The sequence below is a fragment of the Ranitomeya imitator genome, chromosome 5, assembly GCF_032444005.1.
Source record: "Ranitomeya imitator isolate aRanImi1 chromosome 5, aRanImi1.pri, whole genome shotgun sequence".
Taxonomy (NCBI): Eukaryota; Metazoa; Chordata; class Amphibia; order Anura; family Dendrobatidae; genus Ranitomeya; species Ranitomeya imitator.
The window spans coordinates 595,071,781-595,083,815 of record NC_091286.1 but is presented as its reverse complement, the minus strand read 5'-3'; the positions used below and the strand labels follow the sequence as shown (position 1 = coordinate 595,083,815).

General features: G+C 40.4%; 1 protein-coding gene across 2 annotated transcripts in view; it reads left to right on the top strand.

Moving 5' to 3' along the window:
• CLDN18 (claudin 18) overlaps window positions 1–11,016 on the top strand; it is a 34,922-nt gene extending 23,906 nt beyond the window's left edge. For both annotated transcript variants that reach the window (XM_069768124.1, XM_069768123.1), the window contains exons 2-5: window positions 1,049–1,213; window positions 3,634–3,772; window positions 4,115–4,225; window positions 9,488–11,016. In XM_069768124.1, the coding sequence (XP_069624225.1) occupies window positions 1,049–1,213; window positions 3,634–3,772; window positions 4,115–4,225; window positions 9,488–9,635 (563 nt within the window). In that variant the 3' untranslated portion in view covers window positions 9,636–11,016. The remainder of the gene's footprint in view (window positions 1–1,048; window positions 1,214–3,633; window positions 3,773–4,114; window positions 4,226–9,487) is intronic.
• Window positions 11,017–12,035: the final 1,019 nt, after the last annotated feature.

Here is a 12,035-nt window from a genome sequence, read left to right as displayed (position 1 = left end):
AAAAATATCATACTTAAAGGTGGAACAACCCCTATTAATAAAGGCAAATGTGACATAAGATGTATTTGGAGGTCTGCATTTGGGCACAGCTTTAGTGGAGTTCGATGGAGCATATTCCCTGGTTGTCTGAATTTTCACATGAATAAAGAAAACCAAGCTACAACTCCAGAACCATATGCATCCCGCTGTACAGTTTACTGGCCATGCAGCTTTGCTATATTCTCTCACAAAGGAAATTTAGGTTGTAGAAATTAATTGTATTGCAGACTATAAAAAAGTCAGATAGAAAAAGAAAAAAAATAAATTTGCCCTCTAATTTAAATATTTGAAACCTATTGCTTTTCAATTTGTATTTCCAGACTGCATCTAAATTACTAATTGTCTATGGACATAACTGAATATTCTATGATTCAAAATTAAAATGTATTTTTGTTCTAAGTGTTAGAAACTAAACTAAAAAAAATTACAGAAAGGGAAAAATTACTAGGATAAAATGTTGGGGTAGTTGCATAAAGAATATTTCTATATATTTGTACATATATGTATACAATATTCACATATAAATTGGGAATAACAAGGTTTTATTTTACCTAAACAATCTACATTAACAATGACTTGAGACCATGGGATAATTATCAGGGTAACATTTACCCAAAGTGAGAATTCATCTATTTTGAACTGTGATTTCTGTTATGTTGTAATGTCTATTTTCTGTACAAGTCCCCTCAATAATTTGTAAAGCGCTGCGGAATATGTTGGCGCTATAGAAATAAAATTATTATTATTATTATTATTAATTAAAGTGAGCTGCAGTTAATGGAATGTTGGTGCCGTTAACTAGGAACCCCCCCAAAAAAAGGAGACAAGGACCTAGAGAATAGATGGTAGAGTAGGGCCCAGCTTCATGTTCATTTGTTCTACCAAGTCTTTTCACCGCCTGGCTTTTGATCAAGTGTCCTGAGATTCTGGAATCTATAAAGTAGTCATCTTATAGCATAAACTTCTCCAAAAAAAACTGTAACTGATCCCGATGTCTTTCTCTTTTTAGCTATGTTCCAGGCAGTCAGAGCCTTGATGATTGTAGGAATTGTACTAGGAGCAATTGGTTTACTCATTTCCATCTTTGCCTTGAAATGTATCCGAATTGGAAGCATGGAAGACGCTGCCAAAGCCAATATCACCCTGACATCCGGAGTAATGTTCATTGTTGCAGGTGAGAAGGCTGTTTTCTTTCTCTTTTATCTTTAAAAAAAAAAAAACTAATACTGAAATAGACTTAATGGAGTTGTTTATTTTCATAAAACAGTGCTCCTAGGGTGCAGTGTTTTTTAATAAATAAATAAATTGCGCTTTACTCACCTTTTCTGGGTCCAACGCTAAGTCTCTGCTGTTGTTCTCTGTATCTGATATTGGCGGCAGCGCTGATGTTCTGTTGACAGCGCAGCAGCCAATCAGTAAGCTCAGTGGCTCTGCATGGGACGATTCATCTACGCCAAAGAGCTGCTGAAATCACTGATTGGCTGCGCACTACCTTAATGATGTCAATGCTGCAGATAATACCAGATACCAGGAGCAGCAGCAGAGGCTCAGCATTGGACCTGTGGAGGTTGAGTTAAGTGAAGTTTTATTTTAATTATTTTTTTAAAATAAGATATCTTATGTGTGTACATGTGGGATAGATCCATAACTTGTATTCTGTATTTTTCAGCTGTTTTATCTTCTACAAAATCTAACTCCTATTTTCTGTCCTGTCAAACTTTCTGTGTGGAGAGTACCTGCAATTATGTCTCCTATACACATCACACATGGAGATAGATTCCTGCACTTCTATCTTTATGTAACACACAGACAGAAGCCGCATGCAAAACATTACGAAGCAGTATTGAGCAGTGTGGCTGTGAATCCTCACCATGCTGATTGTTCATCATCCCTCCCCTCTTATGGAGTATCAAAAGACTTGTAATCTGATACCTTACTGTGTTGGCCATTTGTGTTGCTTTGAAGAAAATAGATTTGAGCTGGGGTTTCTTTCATCACAGTGGATAGCGTGTTGAAGAGCCATGAGGGAGGAGAAGAAGCATTGACTATCTAAATTAAATTTACTGATTGTAACCGATAATGCCTGGATTTGTAATTTTACAACATTTTTACCATGGAAAAACTACTGATAAAATGTTCCCGCCAAGGGAATCCATGCAACTAACTGATCCTTACAGTAATTGTGATTGATCTGATCTTCCATGGAAGACTAAATAGATCTTAAGGTATCTGGTTGTTGCAATTTATAACATTGATGTGCACAATGAAATGTGGAGCAAGAAGAGGTGCAGAGGTAGAAGATGCATCTGGGCCCTGTTATCGCATAAGAAGACATCATTATTATAAATAGCACATGGACCTAGAGGTCCACATTGCAATCTTTTGCATTGAGGCCCAGCAACTTCAAGTTACGACCATGGCGCAAAGTCTGAAGAGATGTGTCCTAACCATTTCTTTGGTCTCTCTCCATCACTCTAGAGTCGGAGTAGTAGTAAAATGTGTCACATTATCCATTTCGAGTCTGACTATATCCAAAGTGCTGGTATTTAAAGGGACACTGTCACCTGAATTTGGAGGGAACAATCTTCAGCCATGGAGGCGGGGTTTTCGGGTGTTTGATTCACCCTGTCGTTACCCGCTGGCTGCGTGCTGGCTGCAATATTGGATTGAAGTTCATTCTCTGTCCTCCGTAGTATATGCCTGCACAAGGCAAGATTGCCTTGTGCAGGCGTGTACTATGGAGGACACAGAATGAACTTCAATCCAATATTGCAGCCAGCATGCAGCCAGCGGATAAGGAAAGGGTGAATCAAACACCCAAAAACCCCGCCTCCATGGCTGAAGATTGTTCCCTCCAAATTCTGGTGACAGTGTCCCTTTAAAGCCTTCGTCAAAATTTATCTGATTCCCTGTGAGGTCACTTCTCTGGTGCTCTATGTGGTCTGCTGATTAAGTGACCATGCCTAAAGTCTTGAAGCCTCTTACCTCACCTAGAATTGTTAATCTTCTTTACCTTTATGATTCTTTTCTGGGCAGGGGAGGAAGCAAAAGAGCATACAGGCATTACAGCACGGGATCAGTCCTGCTGGTTTCTGTCAGGAAAAACATTTCCCTAACAGTTTAGGAATTTTTTACCTCACAGAAAGAATCAGCGGAGATCCTGTGCTGTCCTGTGTGTATACTCTTTTGCTTCTTCCCCTGCCCAAGAGCTGTGGTATGATCAGACACGTTGAGACACAGCCATTCCACAGTACACAGCAGGGTTACAATTACAAGATTATCTTGGGACAAGAACATTTTTTTTAATACATCCAATTGAGGAGCTTTTTATTATTCTATATTATTATTCTAACATATATGGCATATAGAGTTGGAAAACTGTATACAAGATTTTGATTACAGTACAAAAAATTATTTCCCAAATCACAATTTTGTCTCCATGTAAAGCAGTTGACATAAATGTTGGCATCTTTCTACTAAGCTTTTGTTTGTTTCCTTGCATTAGATTTTTCCATTTTTATCACCAAGTAGTGATGTAACCTTGTTATTAATTATAGTTATTAATGTTGTCTTTTTCATTTTTGTCTGTTGAAGGTCTTTGTTCCATAATCGGGGTGTCAGTCTTTGCTAATATGCTGGTGACCAACTTCTGGATGACCACTAGTAGCATGTACACAGGTGGAGCCATTAGTGGCATGGGAGGTATGGGAGGTCTTCAGACACTTCAGACAAGGTAATTGTGAAGATTCATATCACCTACTTTATGCAAACGAGATACATAAAACCCATTTACTGTAAGCAATTACTCCAGGAAATAAAAGATAAAATACTGTGTTATGACTGATTCAGAGCCTGAAGAGGTGACCATCATGTATTGCCCACTGAGGTCATATACTGGCCTTGTTCTCAAATTACCAATTTTAACGCAACGTGAAATATCTCAACTCTTGACAAGGTCTGAAGTTACCTTCATTGGCTGATGGCTTTTTCACCATCTCTGTGTGCATGGGTCTAGATAACTGAAGAATATAATTCATCTGATCCTAACAATGGATGTTGTCTCCTTGTGACGCAGGTACACATTTGGATCTGCACTGTTTGTTGGATGGGTTGCTGGCGGCGTCACATTAATTGGTGGAGTAATGATGTGCATAGCATGCCGTGGTCTCATGCCTGAAGAAACTAAGTAAGTCGATTTGTGAACTTAATTTTAACAAATGAGTTTCCTAAAAACAAACTATAAACAAGCTCCATTTAGACAAAAGTATGACACCCATTTTTAATGTTGCAAGTTCAACTAGGAGGACTCCTGTTGCTACAAATGGAAAATTGGATGAATAAATACAGTGGATGTCTAAGGACAACCAATCTTTATATTACTGAGCAATGGATTTGAATCCGTAATTAACAGGCAAAATACTATATGAATGGCAGAATTGTTCTTGATGCATCTACTATGAATTTCCAAAAAAATTTTCAATGTAGAGATCTTCCTTGTAGTTGGGAGCTTTATGTGTTTAGCCAATTAATAATATTTCTTGGACTCACATTCAGCAAAGTGATTATTTCAGAATTCAAATCAGTGTTTGTGCAAAAATGTTGACAGTTTTGGAGCATTCACCCCAGTTGACTGGTGAAACAAAAAAAACAACAAAAATTGCAAGATTATTGCACAACACAGAACAGGAATTATTGTGGTATTCCTTATGTCAGAAACCGTACTTCAGTCCTTGATTGTAATAAGGTTTGTATCAAGATGCACGGTGGTGCCTGTCACTTGTCAGACATCCCTGATTCATTAATAGGCGTTTGTCTTTTAATCAAGAGCATCTGATTCCAACCTGGTCTAGATGAGATGAAATTGGGGCCTTCGCGAATTCAGCGCATCACACTCCAGCTAGTTAAGATTTAGGTGTACAACATAAAATTTGCTGCTTCAGAGTTTTTTCAATCTTTAGTTGGATGTTTCTATTGTTACTAAACTACAATTATAAACATTTCATTAGTTTTTAGTCTTTTGCTGACAAATACATCAAATTTATACAAGACTCAATATTTACAGGGTTGACCCTTTTTTCAAGACTTCTGTAATTTCCATTGACAGTGGGATATCGGCTTCTGGGCCAAATTTTGACTAATGGCAACCTATTTTTTTTAATCAGTGCTCAAAGTTTATCACAAGTTCTGTGTTTTTGTTTGTCCACCCACCCACTTTTGATGATTGACTACAAGTTCTCAATGGGGCATTTCCTAATCATGGACCCAAAATTTCACTATTTTGTTCACCGAGCGGCTTAGTTATCGCTTTTGCCTTGTGACATGGTGCTTCACCGTGCTGGAAAAAGCATTGCTCATGACTAAATTGCTCCTGGATCATTGAAAGAAGTTACTTTTGGAGGATGTTTAGATACCATTAATGGTAGTTGTTCTTACCCGTCTAACAGATTTCCTGAACAGTCTGAAGGGGGCTTCAAAGAAAATAATTTTATCCTAATCCTCTGCAGTTCCATTCCTGTACTATATACAGAACCACAGTCTGTCCTTGATATTTTTCATGGAGAGAGTAGGCTTCTATGCCAACCTTCTTGACAACAAGCCAGCTTCTAAAAGCCTTTGTCTCACTGTGCATAACAATGCACTGACACCTGTCTGCACCCATTCCTTAGCATGTTTGTACTCATATTGAACCAATCCTGCATCTGAAAGCTATTTAAGAGACAGTCTTGGCACTTGCTGAATCCTTCTTTCAGCAATTGAACCTCTGTCTTTAAAATTCTTGAAATTTTACGAAAATGGTTGATTTAGGTGCAAACTTACAAGCAAGAATGGCCTTGCCTGTACAGTCCTTTTGATGAAAATGCCTTTCACATATTTTCTTGGCGGTAACCATGGTTAATAGAAAAGACAATGATTTCAAGCACCAGCCACCTTTTAAAGCAACTAGTCTGCTCTAATAATTCAATCAGTATGACTGATTGGTATCAGCTGTCTTGTCCTTGTTAACACTTTCTCCTAGGCTAATGATAAGATAACTAAAATTATGTAAGACAGTTATTTTGTGGGAAGACTAAAATTGAGTGGGAATTTTTTTGTGATTAAGTTAATTTTCATAGCAAAAAATTACTTTACAATTTTCTTGCAATTCATCTGTTACTCTTCCTAATAATCTAGAATTGAGACAAATTGTCACTATAAAAATTGAAGGAGCAAAGTTTGTGAAAAACAACATTTGGGTCAGTCTCAAAATTTTTTTGCTATGACTGTATATCCAAACAAAGCTCAAAAAATTAAAGAAGATGGATGATAAGAACATCTATTGGCTATCACCAGGTTGTATGATTATAATATAATAATAATAATAATTTTTATTTATATAGCGCCAACATATTCCGCAGCGCTTTACAAATTATAGAGGGGACTTGCACAGACAATAGACATTACAGCATAACAGGAATACAGTTCAAAACAGATACCAGGAGGAATGAGGGCCCTGCTCGCAAGCTTACAAACTATGAGGAAAAGGGGAGACACTAGAGGTGGATGGTAACAATTGCTTTCGTTATTCGGACCAGCCATAGTGTAAGGCTCGGGTGTTCATGTAAAGCTGCATGAACCAGTTAACTGCCTAAGTATGTAGCAGTACAGACACAGAGGGCTATTAACTGCATAAAGTGAATGAGAACAATTTTTTTTTTATTTTTTTTTTTAAATAGGCCACACAGGGATCCTTACATTAATGCATTGAGGCGGTAGGCCAGTCTGAACAAATGAGTTTTTAGGGCACGCTTAAAACTGTGGGGATTGGGGATTAATCGCATTAACCTAGGTAGTGCATTCCAAAGAATCGGCGCAGCACGTGTAAAGTCTTGGAGACGGGAGTGGGAGGTTCTGATTATTGAGGATGCTAACCTGAGGTCATTAGCGGAGCGGAGGGCACGGGTAGGGTGGTAGACTGATACCAGGGAGGAGATGTAGGGTGGTGCTGAGCCATGGAGTGCTTTGTGGATGAGGGTAGTAGTTTTGTACTGGATTCTGGAGTGGATGGGTAGCCAGTGTAATGACTGGCACAAGGTAGAGGCATCGGTGTACCGATTGGTGAGGAATATGATCCTGGCAGCAGCATTCAGGACAGATTGGAGCGGGGAGAGTTTGGTAAGAGGGAGGCCGATTAGTAGAGAGTTACAATAGTCCAGACGAGAATGAATAAGTGAATCAGTAAGAGTTTTTGCAGAGTTGAAAGTAAGAAAAGGGCGAATTCTAGAAATGTTTTTGAGATGCAGATAAGAAGAGCGAGCCAGTGATCGGATGTGGGGGGTGAATGAAAGGTCAGAATCAAGGATGACCCCAAGGCAGCGGGCATGTTGCTTTGGAGTAATGGTGGAACCGCACACGGAGATGGCAATGTCAGGCAAAGGTAGGTTAGTAGAAGGAGAGAACACGAGGAGTTCAGTTTTTGACAGGTTTAGTTTCAGATAGAGGGAGGACATGATGTTAGAGACAGCGGTAAGACAATCACTGGTGTTTTCTAATAAGGCAGGCGAGATATCAGGAGCAGAAGTGTATAATTGGGTGTCATCAGCATAGAGATGGTACTGGAAACCAAATCTACTGATTGTTTGTCCAATAGGGGCAGTATACAAAGAGAAGAGAAGGGGGCCTAGGACTGATCCTTGAGGAACCCCAACAGTAAGGGGAAGGTGAGAGGAGGAGGAACCAGCAAAACATACAGTGAAGGATCGGTCAGAGAGATAGGAGGAGAACCAGGAGAGAACGGTGTCCTTGAGGCCGATGGAGCGGAGCATAGTGAGGAGGAGCTGATGATCCACAGTATCGAATGCTGCAGAGAGATCCAAGAGAATAAGTATGGAGTAGTGACCATTAGATTTAGCTGTTAGTAGGTCATTAGAGACTTTAGTGAGGGCAGTTTCAGTAGAGTGTAAAGAGCGGAAGCCAGATTGAAGAGGGTCTAGAAGAGAGTTATCTGAGAGATGGCGGGTAAGACGGGAGTGGACCAGGCGTTCGAGGAGTTTAGAGATGAAGGGAAGATTAGATTGCTAAATTGCTAAAATGTATGATTGCTGAGACCCTCCAACCATGTTAAGAGCATTTTTTTGCATATGGGACTGATAAATAGTTAAGCATTTTAATATATTAGCTCCATCTGTCGCAGAGAAGTTGTGTATCGGGGTAGTACGAAGGCATGACCACCATGCTGAGAATGTGTGACACAGGTTCTTACAATTGATGGGGGTTTCAGCAACCTCCAGGATTCCCTAGAGATCATACATTTATAATCTATCCTATGGAGAGGTGAAAAATGGTGTTTATGGTCCAACCCTTTTAAAGGGAACCTGTCACCCCCGTTTTTTGAGATTGAGCTATAAATACTGTTAAATAGGGCCTGCGCTGTGTGTTCCTATAGTGTATGTAGTGTACCCCGATTCCCCATGTATGCTGAGAAATAACTTACCAAAGTCGCCGTTTTCGCCTGTCAATCAGGCTGGTCAGGTCGGGAGGGCGTGGTGACATCGCTGGTTCTTCCTCAGCTTTACGTTGGTGGCGTAGTGGCGTAGTGGTGAAGACACAGCGCGCGATCTGCGCTGTCATCCCTTTCGTCGGTGGGGGCGGCCATCTTCCTGGGGCCGCGCGTGCGCAGATCGAGTGCTCTGCTGCACGGGGCTTCAGGAAAATGGCCGCGGGATGCCGCGCGTGCGCATTAGAGATCGCGGCGGCCATTTTCCCAAAGCCGAGTTTGCATCTCGGCTTTGGGAAAATGGCCGCCGCGATCTCTAATGCGCACGCGCGGCATCCCGCGGCCATTTTCCTGAAGCCCCGTGCAGCAGAGCACTCGATCTGCGCACGCGCGGCCCCAGGAAGATGGCCGCCCCCACCGACGAAAGGGATGACAGCGCAGATCGCGCGCTGTGTCTTCACCACTACGCCACTACGCCACCAACGTAAAGCTGAGGAAGAACCAGCGATGTCACCACGCCCTCCCGACCTGACCAGCCTGATTGACAGGCGAAAACGGCGACTTTGGTAAGTTATTTCTCAGCATACATGGGGAATCGGGGTACACTACATACACTATAGGAACACACAGCGCAGGCCCTATTTAACAGTATTTATAGCTCAATCTCAAAAAACGGGGTGACAGGTTCCCTTTAAAGATCCTATAGAAACAACTCAACTTCCTAAAAATACTGAAATTCAATTCTAAAAAAACAATAAACTTTTTTTATTTTCTTAAGCCTGTTCCTTATAGTAAATGAAGGACCAATCAATTGTCCAGATTACAATACCCCAAAATTAGCCCTGATCTTACATCAATGTGTGTAAAAACCTGCTGGGTCAAGCCAAGTGTGTTATGTATGGCAATAAATATAGCATTAAATATAGAAAGGAATGATATTATATCTTTAATATATCTTTAATAATTTTTCTCTAGGTACAAAGGTGTTTCCTACCATGTATCTGCCAAAAGTGCTGGTTACAAGACATCAGTATACGAAGACAAGAGCAAGAAATCAATTTACAATGAGTCTCGACGCAGCGAAGATGGCAAGAGCTACCCTTCAAAATATGACTATGTGTAAAATTGTGAATGACCCTCATTTATCTACAGTGACATAATATGTATGATGCAAATCAAAGAGCCCAGTATTTAGCGGCACCTGCCTGCAATAATTATTAAATTAGACAAAAAGTTAGGGCACTCTCACATCATATACACTGTATTTTCCCAACTTTAGTATAATTATGGTATTTGTATATATATTGTTTTCTTAGCTCTTCATAAATAATGCTGCATTCCTGGTCTAGTCCATTATAACTGTTTTTGTAAAACTTTATAGAAAACTATTGTCAGTAAAGATAAGCAATTCCATCATAAGATGGCCCCATGTCACTGTCCACCTGTGACAGCGTCACAATAATTATGATCTAGGTAGGGATAACATGGAACAGATGCATGTTCGTTGGGATGTTATGCTTGGAATTACTTACATTTCTGTGTGTATTTTTTACTGTTGATAGTTTGGGTTCTAAAATATAAATAATAAAACATTAAACTGATAAAATATATATTTTTTAATCTAAAAAAGGTATTTCATACACTTACCCAACTGTACTAATTATAGCTGAAGTCACAAAATCACTTTCTAAACATTCAGTATCCAACCAGCCTAGCCAAAGCTTTATAAGAAAAGCCATAATTTCCTGTGCCTCAATAGCAAATATTAAGGTAACAGTTCACGTGTTCCAAAATCTTCAGTCTGAACACTACTTATGAATTTATCACAAACATAGGCTTGAAGTTAATTCAACATACACTGTAGCTGAGAAGGGATAGGGTTAAATCCCAGCTCTGAAGGGTATTGATTAGATACACATGTACGGTTTTGCTAAGAACTAGAAAGTAGCTTTGTGGAGGAGCAGTTAATAAGGAAGTGTCAGTCTGCTGAATGATGCAGAGTGGAGTGTGATGCTCGTGAGTGGCCAGCCAAAATGTGAGCTGTAGCTGAGAAAGAGACATGCCGAGATCTCTCCCTGAATGGAGACTGCGCTAAGCACTCTGTTTATGAGCCACAGACAACCATGCAGAAGCTGTAGCTTGTTCTGTCCGAACAGTGTCTGGAATTGAACACTTCTGTTTGATGCTGGAACCTGCTGGAGTAGAGGCTGAAGGTGATACCGCGACTGATAGTGATGGCTTGGTTTTTTTTTTGCAATACAATCTGTAGTTTTTATTGGTTCTATTTTAGGGTCAATATGACATTTTGATCTCTATTGAACTTTTTTTAGGCGCTGACGTGATTAAAAAAATTCTGCCATTTTCTGTTACGGCGTTTACTGTATGATATCAGTATTTTTATATTTTATTAATTTGGACAATTGCTCACAAGGTGATATCAAATATGGTATTTTTTCATTCAACTTTTTAATACAATTAAAAATAAAAGTTGTAATTTAGTTTCCAATTTTTCTAATCAGCCCCTTTATGGAACTTGTGCCTGTGATCGCTGGTTTACCTACTTAATACTTTGCAATACTGTTGTATTGCAACCTACTGTTTGCTACTGGTAGCCTTGAGACTAGGGGCTATGAGCCTTGGAAGCACTTTCTTCTGTTCCTATGTTCCTAAATGCTGTGATTAACAGAGGTATCTAAAGGTACCTTCACACATAACGATATTGTTAACGATATCGTTGCATTTTGTGATGTAGCAACGATATCGTTAATGAAATCGTTATGTGTGACAGCGACCAACGATCAGGCCCCTGCTGGGAGATCGTTGGTCGCTGAAGAAAGTCCAGAACTTTATTTCGTCGCTGGATCTCCCGCGGACATCGCTGGATCAGCGTGTGTGACACCGATCCAGCGATGTCTTCACTGGTAACCAGGGTAAACATCGGGTAACTAAGCGCAGGGCCGCGCTTAGTAACCCGATGTTTACCCTGGTTACCATCCTAAAAGTAAAAAAAACAAACACTACATACTTACCTACCGCTGTCTGTCCCCGGCGCTGTGCTCTGCACTCCTCCTGTACTGGCTGTGAGCGTCGGTCAGCCGGAAAGCAGAGCGGTGACGTCACCGCTCTGCTTTCCGGCCGCTGTGCTCACACAGACAGTACAGGAGGAGTGCAGAGAAGCAGAGCGCTGGGGACAGACAGCGGTAGGTAAGTATGTACTGTTTGTTTTTTTTACTTTTAGAATGGTAACCAGGGTAAACATCAGGTTACTAAGCTCGGCCCTGCGCTTAGTTACCCGATGTTTACCCTGGTTACCGGCATCGTTGGTCGCTGGAGAGCGGTCTGTGCGACGCTGCAGCGATCCGGATCATTGTCGGTATCGCTGCAGCGTCGCTTAATGTGAAGGGGCCTTAAGAGGTTTGTAAAAGAGGTAATCAGCTCACCTTCCAGGGAGTTCAATTCAATGTGAAAACCACTTGTATTCATATAGGAACCTTGGTAGACCTTGTTTGGTCAAAGTGTGGTG